The sequence below is a fragment of the Rhipicephalus sanguineus genome, chromosome 10 (genome assembly GCF_013339695.2).
Source record: "Rhipicephalus sanguineus isolate Rsan-2018 chromosome 10, BIME_Rsan_1.4, whole genome shotgun sequence".
In the NCBI taxonomy this organism is placed as follows: domain Eukaryota; kingdom Metazoa; phylum Arthropoda; class Arachnida; order Ixodida; family Ixodidae; genus Rhipicephalus; species Rhipicephalus sanguineus.
Window position 1 is genome coordinate 5,521,814 of NC_051185.1, and position 24,227 is coordinate 5,546,040.

The 24,227-nt window shown below is 45.1% G+C and overlaps 1 protein-coding gene across 1 annotated transcript in view; it reads right to left on the bottom strand.

Moving 5' to 3' along the window:
- Nucleotides 1-24,227, bottom strand: part of LOC119406888 (RNA-splicing ligase RtcB homolog) — a 31,709-nt gene that overhangs the window by 2,820 nt on the left and 4,662 nt on the right. Inside the window, exons 5-10 of the mRNA XM_037673660.2 lie at nt 23,109-23,265; nt 22,135-22,184; nt 19,860-19,966; nt 5,802-5,961; nt 4,751-4,926; nt 2,659-2,847 (exon numbers count right to left, since the gene is read on the bottom strand). Coding sequence (XP_037529588.1) covers nt 2,659-2,847; nt 4,751-4,926; nt 5,802-5,961; nt 19,860-19,966; nt 22,135-22,184; nt 23,109-23,265 — 839 coding nt within the window. The remainder of the gene's footprint in view (nt 1-2,658; nt 2,848-4,750; nt 4,927-5,801; nt 5,962-19,859; nt 19,967-22,134; nt 22,185-23,108; nt 23,266-24,227) is intronic.

Here is a 24,227-nt window from a genome sequence, read left to right on the forward strand (position 1 = left end):
AATCTGGTTCATTGGCTTTCAGTTCGTCAGACGATGATTTTCCGACGAGTTCAGACTCCGATGATCACTCTGTGTGAAGCTATGCTTCAAAGACTATCACAAGATGAACAGTTTTTAGTGTTAGAGCACAAGCACAAACATTTTTTAACGGAGAAGTACTCTGGTGCACTTATTTTCGTGTGTCTTTGAGCTATGTTTAATACAATGCATAGTTTTTATTTATAAAAGATCGTACAAGTGTCTTTTTAGGATTTTGCTTCATGTTACTATGAATAAACCATGTGCATTTAATAACAAAAATGATTTTTTTGTCACTTTACGGTCACGCAAAAAAATTTTAGCATACCCGCCAACCTAGGGACTTCTGAAATGGGGAGACGCACCGCGGGGGAGAGGGGCCGGGGGGGGGGAGGGGGGGGTGGAGAGAAAAGGAATTGTTCCGAGCGACATCTGTGATTGGTCAACAAAATTGTCCTTATCTCAAATGGTCACTTCCAAGGGGCCCTGCAACACTTTCTGGACGTACTCAGAATTCACTGCAAATCTGTAGTCAAGGCTCTTGTGAACATGTGGGACAAATACAGTCAACTGCCGATTTTTCAGACATGCTTGAAAATTCGGACACTTTCGCGGCCCCGTCACAAGCCCCATAGACGTCAATGTATAAGAACGCCTGAAACTTCGGACACTGAAACTCTTCGGCGTCCGATTTTTTCGGACTTTCTGCCCAAGTTTTCACTTCAAAATGGCATTATTTAAAGGAGTCCTGACACAAAAGTTTTCGCCCCGCGTTTTTTGCTGCAATGTGTTGCTGGGGGCCTGTTAGTCATAACACGGCACATCGTTTGCTGCAGCGTGCGACAAATAATTAATTACAAGCTCCTTATTACCGACACAGCCTCAGTTTCGGTTTGACAGAGCTCCAAAAACGACAAGCCGCCGGGTGCAACTATCACCACCTAGCGAGTGAAACGCTCGGTCACGTGAGCACACAGAACAGTGACGCATTTCCGCGCGGTCTGTCGTCGCCGGGCTCATTGTCGTCTGATGGCGACGATTTTCTTGCGGCGGGGATGGAAGGAATTTTCGACGTGGCGAATCACTTCAGGTTTGACCCGCTGGCGAGGAGCGATTCGTCGGGAAGCGCGTCAAAACAGAAATGGCGGCTACGACGTCATCATAACTTGTACCGGCTGCAACGGTTACGTAGGGGAAGTAGGGTCACCTCGGGTCACCTCCGAGGGTGTCAATGCAATAGGTGCGGCCTATAATGCTGGATCGCGTTCGCGAACTTCAAAATTCATATAAAATACCTTCCAAGCTTTATTCGCTGTCGATATTTTGCAGATGGTACATGCACGTACACGGGAATCGATCCAGCAGGCTATCTCGGCTGCGAAATTTTGTGTCAGTACCCCTTTAAAGACCCCACCTCTGCCGTGTCTATCGTCTTGTAGGCTTTAACCTGCTATTTACTGAGCCGATCTGTTTGCGGACGAAGCAGTGTCCGAAAGTCAGCTTTGCCACAGTGCTTAAGTGTTATGGGGTGAAACAGATCGAAAATCCAAAGAGGCCACTGTCACGGCGCAGTGCGGTGATGTCTTTACGGATAAGCACCGTAAATGCACGGAGGCGTCATCGCGGCAGGAGGCAAACGTGCCAGTACGACTTAATCGCTTACAACCACTTATGATAAGCATCTTCAGCTAACTGCTTGGTAGTGCATGAAATCTAGTGCAGTTGTAAGCATATTGCATGCTTTTAATCGGCGACAACCAAAACATGCCGCGCCGCCGTCCATGCTGCCTCTTTATGCGAGACTGCCAAGTGTGCCGCACACATGCATTGCTATGGGGAACGAAGTGGCAAAACTTGGACCCCCCCCCCAATGGAAAGCCCTGCGCACGCCTATGGCAGTGGTGGTCTTGTGATTAGTTGCGATCATACTGGTACTGTAGTCTTTTTTATTTTTTTTTCGAAACTGGGTTGAGGCAGTTTATCGGGAGATTTATGGCCGCAGTAGGGTACGGATTTGGGCTGGTTGGTGCATGACTTCACGTAGAAAACAGCGCTACGAGACGGGACAAAGAAAGGGCACAAACACGGCGCCGTGTTTGTGCCCTTTCTTTGTCCCGTCTCGTAGCGCTGTTTTCTACGTGAAGTTACGGCCGCAATCGCACAATCGGGAAGACAGGTCAGAAATTGGGAGTCTCCCGGGCAAATGGGGAGAGTTGGCAGGCATGTTTTAGAGAATTTTTTTTTAATCGTCTAAAGAATTTATTTCAGCAATAAGAAAATTACACATTTTTGGAATGCATTCTGGAAAAATATTTGACCCTCAAAGGGTTAAACCCTTTGGCATTCAGGAACAGAGACGGCACACTTGCTCAGTTGTCAATGTTAAGCTTTTTGCGTTCTCTGTTGTACTAGACATTCTCTCCATTCCCCATCGTATTGTTACGATGTGGGAATTTTTCTTAGTCCAATTTTTGGACAAAGAATATCTGTCGGACTATCAGAAAGCTTCAAGAATTTATATAAACTCATTTTCAAAAAACATACCCACTATAGTATTACAAATGTGGGTGAATCAAGAAGTACAACAACACACTCTAGTCAGTTTTGACTTGCTTGTGCTTCTACAAAGCAGTTCTCTACCTGGTAGTCCACAGGGATGAGAGGATGATGAGGTGGAAAGGCTCGTGTGGAGCCTTTGCGGTGCACGAGCAGTGTGCGCATTTTGCCATCCACCACATGCTGCTCCACCTTGGCAATGTTGTGCGACACGTCGTAGATCACGTGCATGTCCAGGTCGTCCGGGGTCGTGTTGTATGCTTTGGCAAATGCCTGTGGGTGCAAGTACACGAATTAACAAGGGTAAGTGAAGTAATATACCAGCTCCCATGTAATGTTTAAAGGGACCGACAACCAATTTTTACGGTACCTGTTTTCTTTAACGCAATGGAAAGCTTACCGGTCATTGCTAGCTTCCTGGTTAGCTCAATTGGTAGAGCGACTGCCCCGGAAAGGAGTTGGTCCGGATTCTATCCCCAGACCAGGACGAATTTTTCAGCAACTAGGAAGCTTTCTTTCTGAGAAATCTGTATGGATTTCCTTGTGGCTTTGTGCTATGAACAGGTGGTTGTCAATTTCCCTTTCGTAGCCCAGAGTTCTCTTTGCGCACTGTTTCTATGAAATGCATCCGCACTTCTTCGGAGTCAAAGTTGCACCTTGCGATCTATAAAAAGTGCCTCAGCTGTTAAAGGAGTGGTGACAGAAAATTTGTGAACCTCTGTTTTTTGCTCTTAATCAATGGCTACTGACTCGATAATAGCGGCAACGAAACTCATTTGCCCCAGCGCGAGACGAACGTTTAATTATATGCTCGTATGTTACGACCGGAGGCAGTTTCGATTTCGAAGAGCACTCGGTAGCCCCGTGACGTAGATGGTCTACTTGGTAAACAAGACCGCAAGAACCAGTGACGTCACTGGCCAGCTTCTGCTATGTTGTCAGTGCTGCTGTTTCGTTTGCTGTGTTGAGCAGGTGTTGAGCGTTGTGAGTGCTTGTTTCCTTGATTGTCAAACTACGTTGCTTATCTAGTGCGGCGATGGACGAAAGAGCTGGCAGGAGTGTAAAAATCAGTAAGAAAAGCTCGATTCACTTTGCGAATCTCGCCGGTAGCCGCGATTTTGTTCTTGTCGTTGTACAACTGAGGCGACGTTTTCCGCCAGGCTTGGAGTAGCCGAAGCATCAGACGTGCTGAAACATTTTCGCTCCGATCATTCGTAAAGTAGCAGGATGAGAAGTGACGAAGGAAGCATTGAAATCACGACATTGGCGCTCTGTAACAGTGTTTATGCGTAACATGCAAATGACGTGATGTACGCTTTACTGACTCGTATTTACATCGGGGAACGCCGCGTTCTCAAGGCATACCAATCCCACGTACGCACGTCGGAGGGTCGAAGCAGTTATCTGTCCACTACGCAATATGATCCCGGCAGCAGAGAGCTTTAGTTCGTCTGTAGACTTCCTATCGTTTGCGGGTACCTGGTTACCGGAGCTGTTGACGGCTGCAGCAGCAACTGCAACTGCGGAGCCCGTAGCGACATCTTGTGGCGTTTTGTCCAACTACAATAATTTTTTCTTTCGATGTTTTCCGTCGCGTTGTAGTTCTTGTCGGGAAAAAAAGCAATGAGAATACTGTGAGTTGCTAATTATCTCACTGCAAATGCTTTACATAGAATCAGTAAGCGGGTAAGTCGCTGCGATGTTATATTGTAGGTCTCTGGTTAGGCTACGCATCATCAGGTGTCGCTACCAGCTTTGTCGGTCTCGTAAACGCCTCCGGTAACCCGGCCAGAACTCGTGACGTACGTGGTATCCACTCGGTGACCTCATCCTCTTTTACTTATATTTCCGATCCGGCACTTTCACGAACTTCAAAACTCAATTAAAATACCTTTTAGGCTGTATATGTGGCTGATATTGTACAGATGGCACCTATATGCACCCATCAGTGTGATTCAACAGTCAAATTGTGTCCGAATTTTTGTGTCACCACTCCTTTAACTATCACCCACATCAAATTCTGTAAAAGGGTGTGAACTTGAGCTTGTTGGCTTGGGTTCATAGCAGGGAACAGCGCAGAAACACGAGACAAGAGAGATTGACAGGACTTGGCGCTGAGCGCTGGCTTATTCCAAACCACTTGTACCAGTACTATGTGTGAAGAAAAAAAAATTACCTGACGGCTCAGGAAAGTCATGCTGCTGCGATTGACCCAGGCAAAGTTTGCTGCGGCTGCCATCGACTTCAGGTAGTCCTGTCCCTCAGTGGAGCGGATAAGGGCGCAGGCCAGCTGCCGATCGTTAACATCAATCTTGTCCCGCTTCATGGCTTTCTCCATGGCCACCAATGCGTCTGCCCACACAAGAGATGTAGACGTAGAATTTATTTCAGTGCGCATTAAGATTCGACAGACAACAAAAACAAATTACGCATCAACAGGTTCAGCTGCTGTCATCCGATGGGTTGTCAACACATATTTTTCAGTATTACGTCCAAGCCCAACAGCTGTTCAAATCATCCAGCAGGCAAAACCTTTGTGCTCACAAGCTACAGACTGTTTCAATACCCTATGCTCTGTTTCAAAGATTAGGTTCAACACTATGGAAGCTAGTGAGACTTCTTGCAGTAGATGCACTTGCACCAAGTAATGGTTAAATGATTCTACCACCTGTAAAGCGATTTTCTTTCCGCTATAAGACTGAGTAATAAATGAAGATGCTTTGTGCCTTAGAAATAAACAAACCCAGTTGTTTATATGGTTGTCAAGGTTGCTCTGGATCGCTCAGCGTCTCTTTATTTTCGGATTGTGGCCTTCGCGATTAGTTCCGGTAGCACAGAGCCGCAGTCAATCACAGAGGCCACATTTACGATGAAATCCAAGTGTGAGACACATGGACTTACATATTTTGCTGACCGAACTTCTTGCGCAGCTTCCAAAGCATTGAATCTGATGCATGAAACGAAGTATAGCAGCATAGTATGCCCTGTAGCTAATTGCAATCATCATGGATGAAAGCCATGCTTTGGCTGATCCCTAGCATGACTCACTTGCTATATTCCTAATTAAAGATAAGTACTAAACTAACTTCACTCAACAACTTGCCATAAGGTTTCTTGAGGGCTAGTCTTAGCCATTAGCCCTATGCCTCTTATCTCAAATGCCCTCCACTTCAACATCCATGTCGAATGCATAAACGGTGCGACGGCAAGCAAAAGGAATCGCTCACCAGTAGCCACTTGGTGTCCAAAGCCTCGACTGCCACTGTGGATCATGACGCATACTTGACCGCAACGTTCAATTCCCATCTTAGCTGCATTGTTCTTGTCGTAAATCTCGTCCACCACTTGAATCTCGGCATAGTGATTGCCAGCACCCAAGGTACCCAGCTAAGACCCAAGTGGATGGGAAAAAAGGGACAAAAAAAATTGAGAGGAGTTCAAATGCAAGGGAACACGTATGCCCCAGTACAGCAAAACAGTGAGCAAATCAAGGCAACATGACAGTCCAACGACACACACTGCTGTCATATGAAGGGTTGTCAGCAGAGCTTTGTCTGTATTACGTCCAAGCCCTACAACATTTCAAATCATCCAGCAGCAAATGATGTACCAAGAGAATTGTCATGAAACCATCTCCATAACAAAAACAAAAAAGTAAGCTGTCACTCTTTGCCACATACATGCACACTGAAGCGTTCCTGAACAAAGCAAGAATATGTCTTGTAAAAAATGGAATATACAGTAAAACCTCATTAATTTGAATTCAGTTATTAAGAAAGCTTGCTTAATTTGAAGAATTTCTGTGGTCCCGTATTTTGCAATGCAAATTTGAGTGGATAATTTGAAGCGGCGGTGAGTACCAGCCCGGCTAACTAGAAAACTTTGGGTTCCATGTGCTAATTCCCGATCTCGATTTCGCCGCAAATCTGCAGAAACGACAGCCCTTAGGAGCCACATGGCAATGCAATGTAGCGATAATAATGAGTGACAGGTGAAGCACCCCAGCCTCGTTGCTGCCAACGCGAAAAGTGGTTTCGTGGTCAGCTGAAATGTGCGTTTGTGGAAAAGAAGACGTGCTTTACTGCAACAGAGCGGTAACGCGGACAGCATGACGTCAGCACGTCATGGTTTACCCATTCTTTCTGGGAAAATAAAGAAATTAATAAAGGACGCTCTGACGGAATTCGCAATGTGTGCGAACCTCCGATTGGCGGTTGTTCCGGCAATTTGCGCACTTGCACTGCTGGCGGAGTACTTGGCTGCAACACCTACTTCAAAAACTTGAGTGATCATGTTCTCCAACCAGACCAAATCGCAATTTACGTCACACTGATCCTTATTAAATTCTTTATTTAACCAGAAAGAATGGCAGAATGGTCACATCATGACGTGCTGATGCTGCAAGGAGCAAGTGACATGATGCCTGCGTGTCACCACTGTGCTGCAGTGAAGCACATCTTTTCCGTAGGCACGCATTTCAGTTGACCACGAGACAATGTTTTGTTTCCTTTCTTTTTTTTTTCACCCCTTTTTTCTTTCTTTTTTTTTTGCCAACAGCAGCGAGACTTGCCGCTTCCCCGGTTGAGCGGTAAAATTGGGACCGAGTATTGTTGGAAAACATAACCCTTGGAGCCGCAAACTAGCAGGCACAGCAAACGACTACCTATGATTAGTTTCAGTAATTCTAAGTTCCTTGCATCTCGCTTTTTGTATGTTTGGTTAATTCAAAAACCCACTTAATTCACAGTCCCAGTGACTTTGAATTAACGAGGTTTTACTGTACCAGGACAGTTCCGAATATAGTAGATAGATCCCGAGCTTCTAAGCAAATAAAACAGGAAAACACACAAAATGAAAACTCGGAGAAAGCTTGAGCTTCGGCTTCAAGAGTAGAACGTGATAGCGTATTCGGGCCCTGTTTGCATCGCCTTTTCAATCGCTAGCCACGATTCGCTTCTCGTTGAACACCTTAACTCAACCGTGCCGCTATGAAAGAAACGTCTGTGCATTAACATTCGCTGTTTCAAACTATCCTAGAATGCCTATTGCACGTACAATTTTAAAGTGCCCACTATGTCATAATTCTTCCTTTTGCGAACTGGCAAAGTACCCACTACGCGTCTGTAAGGTAACTTGCGCACCTGCACACTTTGTTGATGTTGTTGCTGATAATGACGATTAATTATTCCTCTACACTCCGTAACAGGTAGGCCTCTCAACCAACCACTCATCGTGCAATAAACAAGTTGTGACGCCTGGTGCGATTCTACACTTCTGCCACACAATATTACATGTGTTAACGTGACATCTTGCACTATGTGGCATTAGTATTGGGCTTTCTTTTTTTTTTTCAGAACAGCTTCAAGCACTGGCTTTGCTCTGCGGCAGAACACTTGCTTGCCACGCAGAAGTTTTGGGTTTGATACCCACTCGAACCGCAAATATTTATTATTTAGTTATTTGCATCTGTCTCAAATTTTCGCTCACAGCCAACGATGCCGATGCCAAAATTTCTGTGAAACGAGCTCTTAAGGGGAGACGCGGGTCTTGGAACGGTCAAAAATGGTCAAAAAATCGATTTTTCGCAAAGCTTATTTTCGAGGCGTTTGTACTTCTGAGCACCTACTCTCAAATTGCTAACGCTAAATTCGGTCGGGAAACGCGATAAAATCGGCTTTCAAAGCACCCCGGCAGCACTAAAATGTCCCCAAAAGGACGAAATTTGTTCGAACTTCCCGCGCGCGCCATGAGCGTTGCAGCGGGCCGAGCGCCGCCATCTTGGGCTAGATTTGAAGCTGTTTTCTTTGTGCACATTTTGCGCCATCTCAAAATGGCGTCGCTCAAGCAGAACGGCCGCCGTCGCGGGTTTTCTGAAGGTCGTTTCCAGGCCACTGATTGGCTCTCACGCGGCGCGCTTTTCAAGCGCGCCTTTCCGAGTCTCCCATTGGCTGGCGCGACCGACACGTCATTTTTTTTTTCTTTGTGTTTGGTTCTCCGCCGTGGCTGTCCGTTTGTGTGCGCCTGCTTTTGGTCGATTCCACGAAAGACCGAAAAAGGGTGTATATTTGATGTTTCCGATTTTCCTGATAATTTTGTATGTTGTGCACATATGACTGCACAGCACGAAATCGCAGTTCGTTTTCAAATAAAAATTTTTTTCAACACAGGAAAATTCTACAAGTGTGGCCGGTTGACGACGACCATTTTACGAAGAGTGCGTTTTCGTAAATTCGCAATCATGCTGGCAGCCACTGAAGCTATATATTACAAATATCTTTCTTTTTGGCGGAAGTACAAGTAAAGAGGAAATAGCTCTTATCATTTCATGGAATTCTGAGTAAATTATGTATTTTTAAAAATTTACGAAAAACGCTGCGTTTTTGAAAATCAGTCAAATTTGGGACGCTATGGCTACTTCTGTGAACATCTTAGCTTGTTCATATTTGCAGTATGAATAGGCCTTTATGTGAATAATGAACCTCTGCATTTGTATTTCTGTAATAATTTTCAAAGTAGTAAATTTTCATGCTCGAAACACCAAAAAGAGAAAAGTGCTCCTCCATTCAAGAATCTATAATAAAAAAAACCCAATCTCAATTTTGTTCAAAGTCCCCCAAAATGTTCTCAAAGGACTGCAAAATGATATTATGAAAAAACATGTTGCATCATTTTTATTACAACAAAAGCAGAAAATGTCAAACATTGTGTTTCCAGAGCGTGGTGGCCACTGCGCAAAGGACATCTCTAGTAACAAGAAAATACAGTAACACGTCTTTTTTCTTTTCTGAGCTTCTCTAAACAACAGTAATGATCTATGGTCGGAAATTGGGAACTGTTTTGTAAAGAAAAAGACCGTTCCATATAAATGCATTCGCGTGGTTTGCGACTTCACGCCAGTGTTAGACATCCCTCAGTCCACAGTATGCACTTTCAGTTGTAGCCTCCACGCCAGTGTTAGACATCCATCAGTCCACAGTATGCACTTTCAGTTGTAGCCTCCTTTTCTTTCATCTATTTCAGTTGAGTATAATTCATATCTTGAGTGCTAAAGAACGCATTCCTTCCATGCGTCTCTTATGATGATGTGCTGTGCCAGAATTGAGAGATTGGTATAAAAGCCAAGGTCTATTCATGAATGGAAATGAATTTCTGGAGAGCGGTCGCCAAGAGGTGTGGTTTTTGTTGGCCCAAATGTGTACGTTGACAAACCTTATGTGATCAATGCAGAGTTTAAAAAGAATCGATTACGTGAAGACTGGTGGGAGCAGTTCTGGCCACGGACAAAACACGTTTTGTTTGCATTGCATCTGCTTTGTTTTGCATATCCTTCTTTCTCTTGAAGGAGTGCTGGCAGATCTGGTTTCCCTCTTGAATTGAGCGCGCATCCTGCTTCATGACCCTCCGCAAAAGAATCTCGATCCGATATCTTCTACGTAACGAAAATTCTGCTGCAGCGGAATTTTCTTTTTGTGCACCATGAGGCAGTCCGTACAAAATCTCGGCCATGGTTATAACGCCTACCCATAGCCACCTTCAGAGCGTAGGATAGTGATCGCATCAAACTGAAGCACAATTTGGATGCTTAACTTCTATCTCAGGTGGTGTTTGGCTGACTGGCACAGCCGTACTCGTTGCTGTCGTCTGCTCAGGCGGGCGTCCATCGCGCCGCCCTTTGCACCTGTCCGCCTAACGCATGCTACTCCGTTTACACGAGTGCTTGTAGCGCGGGCCACACGATCCGCACTGTGCGGATCCAGAGACCGGGCGGGAGAGCGACAAGCGGTGAAAAATGTATCGTGTAACCAACGCAATCAACACCCCAGCTTTTCCTCGTGCATAGCGACAAAGCCTGGCAAACAATGTGTGGCTGCTGTGCTTAGGTTGCACTGCGGTACTCGCCGTTCACCACTGCCGCCATTTGCGATTTCTCACATTCTTACAATGCATGATCGACTCAGCTACACATATTTCGCGTTTAGCTTCGTTACTTTTATATAAGCGCATTTACTAAAAAAAATTATCCAGAGGAATGAAAATGTCCGTGCTGCCCGTCGACGAGGAATGTAAGTGGTGTCGCAAATGCATTTAATTGGAATGATCTTTTTTTTCGTTACAAAACAGTTCCCGCTTTCCAACAATAGATCATTACTGCTGTTTAGCGAAGCTCAGAGAAGAAAAAAGACGTGTTACTGTATTTTCTTGTTACTAGAGATGTCCTTTACGCAGTGGCCACCACGCTCTGGAAACACAATGTTTGACATTTTCTGCTTTTGTTGTAATAAAAATGATGCAACATGTTTTTTCATAATATCATTCTGCAGTCCTTTGAGAACATTTTGGGGGACTTTGAACAAAATTGAGATTGGGTTTTTTTTATTATAGATTTTTTAATAAAGGAGCACTTTTCTCTTTTTGGTGTTTCGAGCATGAAAATTTACTACTTTGAAAATTATTACAGAAATACAAATGCAGAGGTTCATTATTCACATAAAGGCCTATTCATACTGCAAATATGAACAAGCTAAGATGTTCACAGAAGTAGCCATAGCGTCCCAAATTTGACTGATTTTCAAAAACGCAGCGTTTTTCGTAAATTTTTAAAAATACATAATTTACTCAGAATTCCATGAAATGATAAGAGCTATTTCCTCTTTACTTCTACTTCCGCTAAAAAGAAAGATATTTGTAATATATAGCTTCAGTGGCTGCCAGCATGATTGCGAATTTACGAAAACGCACTCTTCGTAAAATGGCCGTCGTCAACCGGCCACACTTGTAGAATTTTCCTGTGTTGAAAAAAATTTTTATTTGAAAACGAACTGCGATTTCGTGCTGTGCAGTCATATGTGCACAACATACAAAATTATCAGGAAAATCGGAAACATCAAATATACACCCTTTTTCGATCTTTCGTGGAATCGACCTTTTGCGATCGTGCGTGTTTCTCGACGGACCGTGTCTCTACTTTGTGCCGGTAGTTTTTCCACGCGATCGAGATGCCTGGAGACTCTCGTCTGAAACCATCGACGCAACGAGCTTTTGGAAGCCGTAAAAAACGGGCTTGGAACAAGAAGGCGCCGGCTACAAGTGCACCGTCGGCAGCGGAGTTGGAGTCGCGGCCGGACCCTTTGGACCTGCCGGGAACTTCAACTGACGACACCGTGGGACCAAGTTCGACTAGCGAAACACTTCGGGTTGATGCCGCGTACTACTCAACGGCGGAGCAGGCGCAGCGAGTTGAGAGATCGGCGCAAACGAAGACCGTTCTGTCTGGAAAGTCGGCTACCCAGCGCAAGTTCGACCTTCTTGGAGTAAGCGCGGAGTGCCAGACCGGTGACGCCGGGACCGATTTTTTGCTCGTCGATATGAAAGTTTTGAATAACTTTTTTGCACAAGCGAAGTGCGACAAATGCGACGCAAAAAGTCTCAGCGTGAGGAAGGCAACGGACAAGGAGTACGGCCTTGCGGTAAAGCTTATTTTTTCTTGCAGCAGTTGTGATTTCGAGAAGCAATTTTCTTCTCCGAGAGTGAGCGGAACTGCCACCATCACTCCCTTCGAAGTCAACATGAGGGCCATGAAGGGGATACAGATGATAGGCAAAGGTGTTACTGCCCTTTCGGACTTTTGTGCGTGTATGAACCTTTCGCACCGAGGCTTGCACCACAAGACGTTTCAGGGACACCTAAAAAGTTTAGTGAAAGCCTGCGAAAACACAGCGACTGAAAGTGAAGCTGCTAGTGTGGCAGTAATAAAAGAGCTGTATACAGACTTCCTGAACCCCATAGGGAACATCGATGTTGTGTTCGACGGCTCATGGATGACGCGAGGTCGGAGCTCACACATAGGTGTGGGCTGCATCATTGAGCTCTACACTGGCCTTGTAATTGACCATGTTGTTTACTCAAACTTTTGTCTCGGCTGTGCCCTGGGACCACAGCCTAGAAAAAGACTCTCTGCGTTTACGCAAGGCAAATGCAACTCATCTGAAGAGCACCAACACAAAAAAGACTCTTGCAAGGAGACACAAAACGGGTGCAACTGAAGATTACAGTCCTGGACTACTTTGAAGGTATTCTCTCAAGCATAGCAACCTATTACCCAGGGTAACATGCTGCCTAACATCTAGAAGGTTCTTCCTAAAGACTGAAAAGACATGAGCAGCCAGTCGCTTGAGCCTCATACCCCATGGCTTTTCCAGAACCCCCCAGCCGCTTGTCATGGTGGGGTTTTGATCATGCTTTGCACATTGGAAAATTTTTTTAGATATGATTCCTTGGGTGGAACAAGACACTTTCTGTTTTGTTTTGAAGGGAAACAGATGGGGAACATGTGAATAAAATTTATGGTTAAAGGTTCCTTTTAGAAATTTATACAGTGCGTGTCAATCTTCAAACGCGATTTTCTCAGCTTCACATTTTTTGCCAACTTGACCAGCCTTACGGATCTTTTCATTATGTTTTTGTAAGGTAATTTTGATAAATTTTATACCGTTGAATTCGTAAGAAATAGGACTGTGGAGCTATGCTATTTTTTTGTGGCTAAGATGAACATATGAAATTTTGTGAACAATAATGTGAGCTAATTGCATTTCAAGATTACACAATGTCAATACAATTGAAAGTTCTTATATGATGATATATCTCAGTGACAATATAAATAGCATAGCTCCACATGGCAGGTCTTTGGCTACAGCTGCATCTTAAACAGAACCTAAAAATACTGAGGGAAAGTGTCTTATGCAGACCGAAAACTGCTTCACCGCTTGTGCCATGCGGTGAAGCAGTTTCTGGTTTTCGTGAAGCACAGGCGGACGCCACAGGTTTCACAAGGAACGTTTGTTTCTTTTTTTTTCAACTTTGCGTTCCTCATAGCACTTGCGGCAGTTTTTTTTCTTTTCGGCATCTTCATGGGGTGGTTGCTGGCACTTTTTTTGGCATACGTCGGCATCTTTTTCGGCATACGTCGGAAGGCCCAAGATACGCATCCAAGCATATTTGTTGGTATTTTCGCAGATGGTCCCGATGACCTCTGCTGTGAAAAACGGGAAAAAAAAAATCGCGCGCCGTTGTGAAACGTTTTGCGCTGCTTCCGGTGTGCCGGGCCGAGATGTTCGCCGGGTGGCCTTGTTGGTGAAAATTGAAGCTTTCTGGCTGCCAGCGGCACCACATCCTGTCCAAGCGCTGTGCGTATCCTGCAGATAACCAGCACAATCTCACAGGTCGTGCACTGAGATCGGCAGAATAAGCGCTTCCGACGGACGAGACCGGGCTGGCTCGAAGCATCGTCGCTGTCAGCGCTTGAAGATGAGCAGGTGTCGTCTTCGGACTCATAGCTCGACTCAGCTTCACTAAATTCGTGAGCGGGTTGAGCACGCTTTCGAGCGGAACGTTTTTCCGCGACGCAGCCCGCGGGTTGACGACGCCAGGGAGTGGCCGAGAGATTGCCGCGGCGCGCCGACGCTAACGCCCAATGCGCCCCTCTCAGCGTAGATAAAGAGAAACGGAACCAAAACTGCTGCAAACTAGCTAAAAAGGCCAGATCAACAAGTTTGAGACACGACGGACCTTCAGAAACAAGCTGTATTTGAATAATATTGCGCAAACTCGGAAGCAAAGCTCGCTAGTGAGTAGCAGGTGTCGTTTTCATGTAATTATCACAGCCAAAATTTATTACCTCGCAAAACTGACGACACAATTTGATAATTGACTTCTTAGGAATCGTTTGATACCAAAATGTAGATAATAACGGAGCACAAGCATGACCCGTAAGAAATTACCTAATTAGATTTCACTTATGCTCTCACAATTTGATAACTAATTGAAGTACATGAAAACTAATTATATTTTTGAAAACAGGAGGAAGAAATACATATACACACCCAATTTCATTACAATATCTCCAATAATAAAACTTTTCGTTTCGAGACCAGTGTCTCCCCTTAACACCATCGCGTTAAGAAAAAGAAAGAGGAGAAACACGAGTGGGCAAATCAAGGTGACAGTCCAATGACCCACGCTGCTGTCATATGAAGGGTTGTCAGCAGAGCTTTGTCTGTATTACGTCCAAGCCCAACAACATTTCAAATCATTCAGCAGCAAATGATGCAATGTTAAACCTGGATATAACAAAATTGACAAATTCCCGAAAAAATTTGTTACAAACAGGTTTTCATTACACCCAGTTTCAGCACGAAAATTCGGAAAAGAAACGCACAAATTAAACAGAAGGGGAACTGAAGGCAGAGCTCACCCAAAACATTTATTTAGCAGCAAAAAACTGCGTTACTTTGTTGTATTGCTTGTACGTGAGGGATGGCAATACTGGACACTCGTAGGACATCAACACAACGCTGCTCCTTCATCGCCTAGCCTTAGCCTCCAAGAGTGGCACGGCCAGTTAATCGCGCAGACCACAGTCTAGTGAACCCACGGTGCGGCGCAAGACGGCAAAGCACTTGACAAAATGATCCCTGAAGATCCATCGTCTCAGATAGTTTCCACCAGCACCTAATCTGACATCTCCTCCATAGTGACGGCTCAGTTCTAAAAAAAAAAGGGGGGGGGGGGGGCTGCAAAGCTGCTCATTGTCAAGGGCTGCTCCATGCGCGCACAGTGAAACCATGCACGCGCGTACGGCATTGAAAACGAACAGCAAGCGACATGGATACCACAGAATATTCGCAAAAGTGCTCTCCATATGTGGTGCGGCCCCACATATGCGGCGCGAACTCAAAGTGTAACTACACGAAGCTAGGATTTCTTTTTTCGTTTTACCAGCATCACCTGGCGTCACATTAACGAAGTGCAGTTCAGAGACTCCTGTAACAACGCAAGAGTGGCGCTGCCAACGCAAAAGCAGTTTTTTTGTTTTTAAGGAAAGCTGGTGCAGCGGCACCCGCAAGGGGCTGGATGAGGTTTGGAGGGGAGGGGGGGGGGTGCACGCCCGCACATGCACCCACGGCAGCAAAAACACTGTCTAGAGGTGCGCAGGCCCACCTGCCCGCCTCACAAAGACTTGCACGCACAAACGAGCGCTCACTCTCGCCTCGCAGTCGCTCTGAGTGCGCCACCGCCGCAGATGATGCATGTGGCTTCTGCTCGTGCCAAAACGACAATACTCGGGGCAAAATACCTAGGTTGTCGGCGATGAAAATTCGTCATATCAAGGTTGTCTCCGGCTACCACTTTGTTACATAGAGGTCACAAATACATGTGCTTCTATGGAGTAATGGTGGGGAATAGAAAAACTTCATAATATCAAGGAATTCGTTGTATGGAGGTTCGTTATAATCAGGCTGAACTGTACCAAGAGAACATGAGTGGGCAAATCAAGGAACATGACAGTCCAATGACACACGCTGCTGTCATATGAAGGGTTGTCAGCAGAGCTTTGTCTGTATTACGTCCAAGCCCAACAACAGTTCAAATCATCCAGCAGCAAATGATGTACTAAGAGAACTGTCATGAAACCATCTCCGTAAAAAAAAAAAATATATACAGTAGACTCTCAATAAACGAAACTCTCTTAAATGAAATTGCTGCTTAAATGGAACAACTGCCTCTAACATGATTGGTTTTGTGCTTGAATTCTGCACCCCTTTTCATCTCTCAGTAAACGAAACTCCTGTTAAATGAAACAGATTTTCCTGGTCCCTTCAGCTTTCGTTTAACAGGAGTCTACTGTATATAAAGTAAGCCGTCGCTCTTTGACACAGACATGCACACTAAAGCATTCCTGAACAAAGCAAGAATATGTCTCGTAAAAAATGAAATATATCAGGTCAATTCCGAATGTAGTAGATCGATCTATGGCTTCTAAGGGAATAAAACAGGAAAACACACAAATAAAAGCTTGGAGAAAGCTCGAGCTTCCACTTCTAGAGTAAAACACGATAATGTATTCGGGCCCTGTTTGCATCGCCTTCTCTATCGCTAGCCTGGCTTCATTTCTCCGTGGACACCTCAACTCAACTGTGCTGCGGTGAAAGGAACATCTGTGCATGTAAATTGGCCATTTCAAACTATCCTAGAATGCCTATTGCAAGCACAATTTCAAAGTGCCCACTACGCGTCCGTAAGGCAACACATGCACGTACGCAGCTGCACACTTTGTTGATGCTGTTGCTGATGAGGATGATTAATTATGCTTCTGAATTTTATAACTGGTAGGCCTTCGGACCAACTGCTCATTGCACAATGAATAAGTTTTGACGCCTGGTGCGATTCCATGCTTCTGCCAAGCAATATTACATGCGTTAACGTGACACCTTGCACTATGTAACGTTAGTATTGGGTTTTCTTGCTTTTTTTTTTAGAACAGCTTCAAGCACTGGCGTTGCTCTGTGGCAGAACACTTGCTTGACACGCAGAAGTTCTGGGTTCGATTCCCACTCAAACCGAAAGTTTTTATTATTTATTTACAGTCACCGACTGTTTATTCAGACGCTGAAAATTCGGACATGCTTGTTTATTCAGAGACGTTCACGGCACCGCCACTCGTCCCATTGAAGTAATGTAAACTCACGACCGAAAATTCGGACGCCCCACAGTGCGCCGTTCGATTTTTCGGACTTTGGCTGGCTGATTGAGTGCGACGTTGAATGCCATGACGAGCTGTGAGCAATGTTTACAATATTTTTGCTAGGTTGCCAGCACTGAAACGTTGCACTGGCTATAGCTGGAGATTGTGCCAGTGTCAAAATCCACGCAGAAATTACCGATCTCGAAGGCTATGTTTACTGGCTACACGTAACGGTTGCCTTTTGGCTTTAGCCAGTCAAGTATCCATTGAGCGGCTACCACGGCCAAACAGCAGGCCAAGCCAAGCCAAAATCGGAATCGGCTCGGTGCGGCGTTTGAGGTAAATGACAGAGCGTACGAGTATGACGTGGATCCGAACTCGGACAAAGAGAGTATGACAACTTGAGCGCTGCAACATCAACAAGCCCACCATCATTACCTTTTGGCGTTTGAGGGTTTGCGTTGTCAGATGTTTCTGTGGCCAGGCCTGATCTGCGTGCAAGGCCTGATCTGCCGGAGTTGCTCCGACGCCGCCTCTTTCATGTGTGCCGTCGGAACTAAAGAAACGTGGCAACTACAAGGCCCTGACGATGGCGAAAAAAGCAGTGATTATTCGCCAGGTGGAAGGCGGCAGACCTCAATCCGAAGTTTCTTGGGTGTTTTCGCCGAGTTGGGCGATGAGATCATCAGTCAGCTACTCAAACCAGCGCATGTGGACAGTGAGTGCCGTGATGACGCACCTCCCACACCACAGCCATCAAATGTGGATTTAGCGTCGGCTGTTGCAGTGCTATTGCCAACCCACAGGAGTGGCCAAACATTGGTTGAAATACAGGCCGACTTGGTCGCGCATAAGCGCGCACGTGTACAGACGCGCATTGACAAGTTTTCCGCGGCCGCTGGGCCAATAAAGGCGGCTTTTTTTTCTGGTGAATCCTTTTTTTCGGACTCCCGATTATTCAGACTTTTCGGCAGTTCCCACCGAGTCCTAATAAACGGTCGGCGACTGTATTTGCATCTGTCTCAAATTTTCGCTCACAGCCAATGATGCCGATGCCATAATTTCTGTGAAACGAGCTCTTAACTATCGCGTTAAGAAAAAAAAGAGGGAAAACACAAGTGGGCAAATCAAGGCAACATGACAGTCCAACGACACACACTGCTGTCATATGAAGGGTTGTCAGCAAAGCTTTGTCTGTATTACGTCCAAGCCCAACAACATTTCAAATCATCCAGCAGCAAATGATGTACCAAGAGAATGGTCACGAAACCATCTCCGTAACAAAAACAAGAAACTAAGCCATCACTCTTTGCCACAGACATGCACACTAAAGCATTCCCGAACAAAGCAAGAATATGTCTCACAAAAGATGGAATATACCAGGTCAATTCCAGATATAGTACATCGATCTCTAGCATCTAAGTGGACAAGTAATACGGGAAAAACACATGAACCAAAAATGATGGAGTTAGCCTACAAAGCACACCCACTGTGGCTCAGCAGCTACAGCACTGTACTGCCAAGCACAAGGTGCAGGTGTGATTCCCAGTCGCAGCAGTCACATAATAATAAGGTAAATACAAAAGTGCCCAGGTACTTATAGTCGGATACAACTTTAGAGGTCCACAGCATTTCCTCCTCAAAGGCAGATGCACACAGTGCGTGCACTCCAGACTGACGTCATGAGCCGAATGGCCGGTGACCCCACCTTCAGGGAACATTGCCGAGTGCATGAGTGGGACTATTTCTTTAGTCACAGACGACCGAAGGCTCCCGGACTTCGGTTGTCTGGGAGGGGCCTCTCCAGACTTATTATCCAACTGTAGATTTAGGTGCACTTATAAGAACCCTCTACCATTAGATCAAATGTAAGACTGAGGCCCGCAAACTTTGGCGTGCTACAATATCATTTGTGGGGGTGCTATCACCCCCTGTAAAGTCGTTTGCGCCACATGGCGTACACACGCCTCACGTATTGGCTGCAGTTGGGTTTAAAAGCCGCCGAATGAGAGTGGCGCTGTGCTCGCGCGATGTAGGCTTAGCACAGTGGTGCAGGAAACAGCAGGGACGCTCTTTGGGGTTTGGTAGCGTGCATGAATGGACATCTCCCGCAGTGGGTCCGTGGGGGACGATACCGCGGCTCGTTTCCTGCAGGCTCCTTGTGGTGAGTCGAACATCGGCGACGGCGCATTCACAGGGCATTGTATGTCTTATGTTGTCTTAAGTGCGTGTTATGTTTTCCGGGTATTGTATTAGCATTGTATAAGGCTACTTAGCGTGTTACTAGTGATGTATCAGATTCGGCAGGCGAGCTCGTAGTACGTAAGAAAGCAGGTTAATAAATATATGTGTTGTTGGTTTGTTCGACCGCGCCTGCTGTCTCCATGTGTTCCGAGAGCGGCGCTCTATCTCTCAGACCCCACACATTTCTTTGTTTCTACAGAACTTAGTTTAGGTACTCTATCAGTATGCTAACTTGCTGTCATATGAAAACCGCACATAACAGTCATGGTTATTGTCTGGGGACCGCGTTAAGTAGCGAAATGAAGAAACACATTACAGGAAAAAGTTATTGAATTGCAGTGACAGTTATTGAGTAAATAAATTAATCAGTCAATTACAATACTACCAATAAATGTAACTGATCACAATTAATCAGTTGCATACAAGTCTTGTTAGAATACAGCCAATTTAGTAAATAACTACTGATTTAGTAAATAACTAGGTTGCTCGGGCTTCACCAGACCACAAATACAAGGCATACCTGAGGCAGGCCCCGTTTCTTTGCTTTCATAGAAACCTTGGCAGGGTCAGCATTCAGCATTCGTCCATACTCCTCACAGTGTTCTTTATCCTCAGCCCAGGCATAGCCTAGAAATGTTTAAAAACAAGTTATCACTGACCTACTCCCTACCACAGTGCAGATTTACTGCTGCATAGCCTGTTCAGCGAGTGCAGGAACTCCCAGCTAAAATTGTGGGTTTTTACATGCCAAAACCACAACCTGAATATAACACAATGAGACGCATTATGTGGGAGACCCCAGATTATTTTCGACCAAGTACAGTTTAAAGTGCTAATGAACAAAATTTTTGCTGCCTAGATTTTCAGCTAGACTGAAAGATTGGGTGCTGATATTGGTAGAGACATCCTTCCTTTCAAACAGACACTAGTGGAAAATAATGAATTTAACACGTTTTTTACAAACTGCCACGTCTAGCAGCCATGCCGTGAACTAGAGGAAGTGACGTTAAACATCCCCGGAAACAAACGTGCCAACCATGCCGGCCGTCGCCCGCGCCTCTCAACCCGCTCTGCTCCCACTATGGCTCCTAGAACCACTCCGATCGCACCGGCAGCGAACAATGCTTCCGGGTGGGGCATGCCTCAGCGCCTTCGTGGAAGGGTGAGATGTAAAGGAGAGCTGGAGAAAAGAAAGTAGCAGAATAGGAAAACGTGCACCCTGCATCCGCAAGCGGGCATTTGATGTCGCAGCTCAAGCTGGCATGCAGCCGCCGTGTACTGACAATCCTCCAAAAATACAGCCAACTGTTCAAAAATATGTGAAATAAACTGTGTTTATTGGAACAGTTGCATCTTCCGAGTGAAATTTTGATACTTTCATAATTTTTTTTCCTATTTTTGTTCAGTATTCCTTTAACAAGCATGTCTAGGTATCATAGCGGAACACACTAACTGACAGATGAATGACAACCCACTACAGTTTAAGTCAGAGGTTCTCAGACATGAACGTTTCGGGGACCCCTTGTGCACCAGTAGAAGGGATGAGGGGCCCCTTGCAGTGAGAGAAAGGGGGAGGGGGGGTCATAAATTAACGCAACATGCAGTGTGAAATAGGTGTCTTTTATTTCTTTCTGGTAAAGAATGGTCACAATAAAACGCCATGACAATTTTGATCTTAACAGCTTGTCAATAAGCTCTGCTGCCTGCAGCCACATTCAACCTGTTTCTAGCTATATTTGCTCTTCAAATATGCAAGCGTGGAAAAAGTATGCTCGCGTGCGTATGTCGTAGAAAACTGCAACAAACGTTTTACAGCCATCTCGTGGAGACGGGGAAACTTAAGTAAGCTCCGCCGCAATGAAAAAATGCTATGCAACGAAGCATACCAAAAATCGGAAGGGGCCAGTGTCATAGGACATAGTGTGCTTCGAAGAAACACATTTCGTTTTTTCAAGGATGGGTTACGTGGACCCCCCAAGAATGGTTTTGCAGACCCCCAAGAATGGCTTCGAGGACCTCAGTTTGAGAACCCCTGGCTTAACTGGTCGGTCAAAACAGACTATACAGAATGAACAGGAGGTTTGTTGCAACTGTGCCTTAAAAGGGTAATGACACCATTTTTCGAAGGTAAGTTTACTCTGCCATACAAATTTCCTGTATAGAGAGACGACTGTGAGCAAGTGTGAAGCTCAGCAAATGCCAATAAGATAATTTACTTTGATATCTAAGTCAATCTTTCCATAGCACACCGACCGACATCAACACTAGCTTGGTCAGGCTACAGTACTAATTCTGGTGACTCCGCGCTGCAGTGTGGCTAGTTGTGATGATGTCAGGTACCAAAACTTCCAAAATGGCCGCTTGTGTGTCACCAAAACATTCAAAATGGCCGCTTGTGCATCACCAACGAAACCATGGGACAGAGCGGCCGTGAAAACGTCCCGATACCTTGTGCGAGCATATGACGAGAAGCTCATACCGTGTTGTGACGTCAGGGTACAGTAGGAATCGAAACTAGCTTTCAAAAACGTACTGTAATTACTTTTTCAGGGTGCACTCACGATAAGCAGTACATTTTCTAGGCTCTTGAGGGCTTGGCCTTTCATTTGACGCAAAAAAACGGCAACTGAAAATTTTCGTGAAAGTACCCCATTAAGCTGTTCCCTATTTGAAGTATCCTACTGTGCACTTGCTATGTTCTGCCCTCAAGTAAGCCCTATGAGGACAGAGAAATTTCCAAGCAAAGCACGCGAGAACCCAGGCCACAAAGCCACAGAGAAAAAATGTGCACTGACCTTCTCTTAAGGACCAATCCATGCCCATCTCCAAGGCTTCTTCGAGGTCTCTAGGAAGAAATTTTGCATTCTTTTGAAATTCGTGGACAAAACTAATTAACAAGTCCCAATGGGAATGATACCGCTGTCATATGACATTGTGTCAGCATAGGACATTCAGTATTACGTCCAAGCCTACAGATTTGAAATCATCCAGCAGCCAAAGGAATGTTAGAGGTTCTGAACACTTGCTGCAAACAGTGTTTCATTTAACATTTAAAATAAAGACGGGAACCAACAGATGGAAGCATATTATGGAGTAAATGTTGGGTAAATACAAATAGGGTGCCTTATAGAGGCTAGTTGACATAGCGATAGACCTATCTTTGTTAAAGGTGACCTTGTCATCCCCAAAGTGTTAGCTTTAAAGGGCCTCTATATGACACTGATGTCACGTCATTGTAAGATGTCAATGGGACTGGTGAATTAATAAATAAATTGAAAGCAGCTAACACATTCAGCCCCAAAGAACACAGCATTAGCCTGCATTTACACTTAACAGTTGGCTCGCTGGCACATTCAGTGTTCCTTTGTGGCTGCTCTGATAAACAACAGGTCAATGGGATGTGTTTTGATGCCTGGTTCGATTCTATGCTTCTGCTATGCAATATTACATGCGCATATTGTTTTTTTCTGAAGCAGTTTCGAGCACCGGGGTGGCTCTGTGGTATAGCACCTGCTTGCCACGCAGAAGGCCTAGATTCAATTCCCACTCGAACAAAGCATTTTTATTATTTTTTATTTGCACCTATCGAGATTTTTCGCTCACAACTAACGATGCCAACACTAACACCGACACCGGAATTTATGCGAAATGAACCCTTTAATGCTATCGCAATAATCTTCAATACAATTAAGTTAACTAAATATGGACAACTGCGTACACCAAAGTCACGGTTAATATGAGAAGTTGCTTATGAGAAGTGGCAACACACCTTGCATTCATGGGAATGATTCCCTTAGAGCCGACACCAACAGGAATGTGGTCGAACATACTCTGTGCCAACTGTTCCTTGATGGGCTGAACATCCTTCTCCATCAAGTTGGTTCGCAACAGACGGACACCGCAATTGATGTCAAAGCCCACGCCACCTGTTCACAAGGGGAATCAATGGTCAGGTGAACAGTCTCACAACCAGTGTGAGCCTCCAAAAGGTTTCAGATAGGCTGCTGTCATAAAATATGGTGTCAGCAGGTGCTTGCTCTGCATTACGTCCTTGCCAAAAATGCTTCAAATCATTCAGCAGCCTTATCTTAAAGAAAGGTAAGCTCTATAACTACATGTAAAAAATAAAAATCTGTTGCCAACAACAGGTGGTTGGCCCTAAAAGAATGCAATATACTAACTCTGTTTCAGACATAACTGAAAACCACGGGAGGGCTACAGCCACTTCTTAATGCTCACAAAACAAAGCACGTTACATATGGACGAAAGATACTGTATGTATGCGACATGTAAATCAATGTAGCAGTAGCTCTCATACCTTCAAAGCCATAAGGTCTATTTACGTATCTATTGTACGGAAAGAATTGCAGTTCAAGATCCTATTTACTGCCACATATTTGTAGTAGAGTGACACGTTCCTGTGACAGTGCACCGCTTTTGCTAGAAACCAAAACATGTAATGTTGCATACTTAAAACATAAAGGTGCACAAATGACACTAGTAGGACAACCAAATGACGACGAGTAGTAGTTTATGTGTAGAAAGCATTGTACATCAAGAACAACTGCACTGTGAAATGCAAAGTGAAGCTTCTGTGAGTGTACCACTTGGTAGCTTCTGCACTACTGCCTTGAATTATAGTTCCTTATACAGTAGAATCTCGATGATACGATCACGGCTAATACGAATTTCGGGATGATACGAATTTTTCTGTGGTCCCGGCCAAGGCCCATTAATTTACAACGTGCTTGAGTACGGTTGTTACGAACTGATTTTTGACCCGCGTCGTTTGATACGAATAAACGCCGCCCCACCCAACGCAACGTTGGCCCCACCGACGGCCGCGGAAGATAGCAGCGTGCACTTACGGCGCTGGAATGCGTGCGGC